General features: G+C 36.2%; 1 protein-coding gene across 1 annotated transcript; it reads left to right on the top strand.

Moving 5' to 3' along the window:
• Nucleotides 1–1,076: 1,076 nt before the first annotated feature.
• Nucleotides 1,077–2,405, top strand: LOC106297244 (ethylene-responsive transcription factor CRF4-like). Its single transcript, XM_013733526.1, has one exon. It carries the CDS (start codon nucleotides 1,242–1,244, stop codon nucleotides 2,244–2,246), a length of 1,005 nt encoding a protein of 334 aa, XP_013588980.1. The 5' UTR covers nucleotides 1,077–1,241; the 3' UTR covers nucleotides 2,247–2,405.
• Nucleotides 2,406–3,238: the final 833 nt, after the last annotated feature.

The raw sequence follows: 3,238 nt of genomic DNA, 5'->3' as shown, positions 1-3,238 counted from the left end.
GCCCGCGAAGGCTTATATATTATGTGGTACGGGTTTGGGTCGACATTTTGAAGACTGCAGTCCGCGCGGGACAGGTCCGGTGTAACCCGCTCGACGACTAGTCCGCCGCGGTACGGGACGGAACGGGTTGGGTAAACCTGTTTGACATCTCTAAGCATCGTGGCTTATACTGTTTTGTGGGGCCTACACTTAAATCCCATGATAAGCAACTGCGTTGCATCATTAGTGATAGATTTCTTAAACTTAGTCTCTCAACCTTAGTTTATTAATCTTTTCATTTATAACAGTTTTATAATTAAAATTAATGCAGTTAAAATATGATAGGAAGACACGTGTAGAATTTGCTTCGTAGAAAAGGAAGAGAGTCTCTTCCATGCCCAATCGATTGTCTACTTTTCTATTGTCTCTTTTTGACTTTTCCTTTTTATATTAATATTAACACCTGTTCGAGAACGCGCTAGGCACTAGTCAGACGGTCGGGTTGGACTTAGCACCTAAAGAAAAAATTGGAAATTAATCGAAAATTATGTGGGGCGAAATTTTTAGATTGTTTACTATGTTATAAAACAAGTTAATCTTTAATTGTGAATAACATTAATACATTTTTATGTTTAAGATTGTATAAAACACACAAATAGAATATATAAACTTAATATAGTGTAATTTTCATCAAATTATGAATATAAATGATATTTATAAAATTTTAGATCAAACAAATAAATAAAAATATTATTAAAAATAAAAATAAAAAAACAGATTAGACGGCTAGACGATCTAGACGGAGAAAATTGGATATCCGATTTCTTAAACCGATTTGGCATAAGAAACTCCTGCGAAATTGAACCGCTGCGCTTGCCCTAAGCTCAGCACAAATGTAAAGTCATTTTGGAGTTTTGAGGAAAATATCTCAAATACACGTGTCATTATACTATTTGCTAACATGGATGCGGCTTCTAGTACAAGAAACGAAAATGAAAACATAGAAAAGGAAATGAATGAGTAGAAAAGCTAATATTTTTTTTTGAAAATATTTTATTTCTATATTATACCCCGAAAAGATCCTATAAAACAGGTTATAATGAGTGAATTCTGAATGTTTTATTTGTCTGCATTCTCTCTCTACACATCTTTTTCATTCGCTAAATTCTTCAAACTTTTCATAACTAAATCCAGAATCTCTGTTTTTTTTCTTCTTCAAACAGAACCTTTATAAGCCAGAAATATTAATAAGGTGAAAAGTGATGATGATGGATGAATATATGGATTACAGACCAGTGAAGTACACGGAGCACAAGACAGTGATCAAGAAGTACACTAAAAAGTCGTCAGTGGAGAACAAGAAGAAGAAGAAGATCAGTCCTGGTCGTGACTCCGCGAAGTTGGTTCGGGTGTGCGTGATGGATCATGACGCTACTGATTCATCAAGCGACGAGGAGGAGCTTTTGTTCCCTAGAAGACGGGTCAAGAGATTGATCAACGAGATCAGAGTCGAACCTGCCTCCTCCGACGAAGTCTCGGCGGCTGCGAATAAGAACGGTAAAAGCCTGGCCGTTGAACCTCCGCTTGAAAAGGTCTCTGTCTCCGGTGACGATCAAAACGAGAGGAAGTTCCGCGGCGTGAGACGGCGGCCGTGGGGAAAGTACGCGGCGGAGATTCGTGATCCGGAGCAACGCCGGAGGATTTGGCTCGGTACATTCTCAACGGCGGAGGAGGCTGCCCTCGTCTACGACAACGCAGCGATCAGGCTTCGTGGCCCTGATGCTCTCACCAACTTCGCCGTACCACCAGAGCCCAAACCGGAGCAGGAACCAGAATCCAAGAGCAGCATATCGGTTTCTTCAACATCAGAGTCAATGGACTACTCTAATCATCATTTGTTATCGCCAACATCGGTTCTCAACTACGGAATCTCAGAACCGATCGATGAACCTGTCAAACCGGTTAAACAAGAGTTTATTAAACCGGAACCAATAACCTGGCCTTTCGAAGAAGGTAATGGTAATGATATTGATGGTTCATTTCCATTGGATATTCCATTTCTCGACAACGAATCATTGCCGGACATCTCCATTTTCGAGCAATCAATGTCTCATATTCAATCGCCAGAGAATGGTTTCTTCGATGATCTTATGCTGTTCGATCACAACAATATGGGAGGAGAAAATTATTGTTCCGATATCGAAGAGATTGGTTCAATGTTCAACAGTGTTGATGATTTTTTTATATCTGATTTTTTAGTTGTATGATAATTTCATACAAAAAGAGAGACACACATTGGTTTCAAATATAGCTGATGGGAGTCAAATTTTGTCTTGAATTTTTGAGTTTTGATAAGTTTTCATTTTAATAATTTTGTTTAGGAGTAACTGAAGTGTGCGGTGTCCTGGTTTGTAAAATATTTTTGTGAGAAATATTGGGAATGATAACTAATTATTAAATTAGTTTGTTGTTTTGTCGATGTCTACGAATTCTTAGAACGTTTTTAATTTTTTGTTACTTGCTTTCATGTATGAATAAATTTAATCACTGTATAAAAAACAAAACTGAAGGCGCAAATCACGGCCATAACCGGTGGTGTGGCTTTGGGTCCGGTTTCACTTTCAGTCGGTGCTCTTTTTGCCTTCGCTATAGTAAAAGTGTTATTTGTGTTCCGGCCGGCCGTAAAGGAAACAAATCAATATGAAAATAATATTCGATAACATACTTATCAAATATGAAATTACTAGTAATAAACTTTGACAAAATATATGTTTTACTAATATGTTTTTTATTAAAGAGTCAGCATTGACTGATCCAATCGGTTGGATTTTGAATAAACCCATCACTTTCTCGTTTCAAAATGTACCTTCTGTAACTGCTAAAAGGTTTTCATCAATTTGATTAGTTTCGATATTTCAAAACCCATATAATGCGTTCTAAATCATAAGGTAATCAGCCTATACACTTCTATTTTTCATTTTCTTAAAAAACTATCTCATGATTTAAAGTTTTTTTAATAACCAGTCGTATATTGTAAGCGTTTTGTCCGCAAAATCAAAAATATTGGTGGCAAATTAGTTCGATTGTTTTAAGAAGATTTATACTTACATATACAAATAATTCATTCTTTTTAAATTACCTCATGAATTATTCATGTCTTCTGGATATTAAATTCAGTTTTCTTAAAAAAAATTTCACGTACATTTCTTAAAGAATTATAATAAATGCAGAACATAAGAATGGGAGAAGCAAAAGGGGA

The sequence above is a fragment of the Brassica oleracea genome, chromosome C1 (assembly GCF_000695525.1).
Source record: "Brassica oleracea var. oleracea cultivar TO1000 chromosome C1, BOL, whole genome shotgun sequence".
In the NCBI taxonomy this organism is placed as follows: Eukaryota; Viridiplantae; Streptophyta; class Magnoliopsida; order Brassicales; family Brassicaceae; genus Brassica; species Brassica oleracea.
Note: the sequence above shows the minus strand (reverse complement) of the source record. Positions and strands in the feature narration are given on the sequence as shown.

What these genes read in the sequence shown, in the direction of transcription:
- LOC106297244 (XM_013733526.1), top strand. Translation starts at nt 1,242, where the DNA reads ATGATGATGGATGAATATATGGATTACAGACCAGTGAAGTACACGGAG.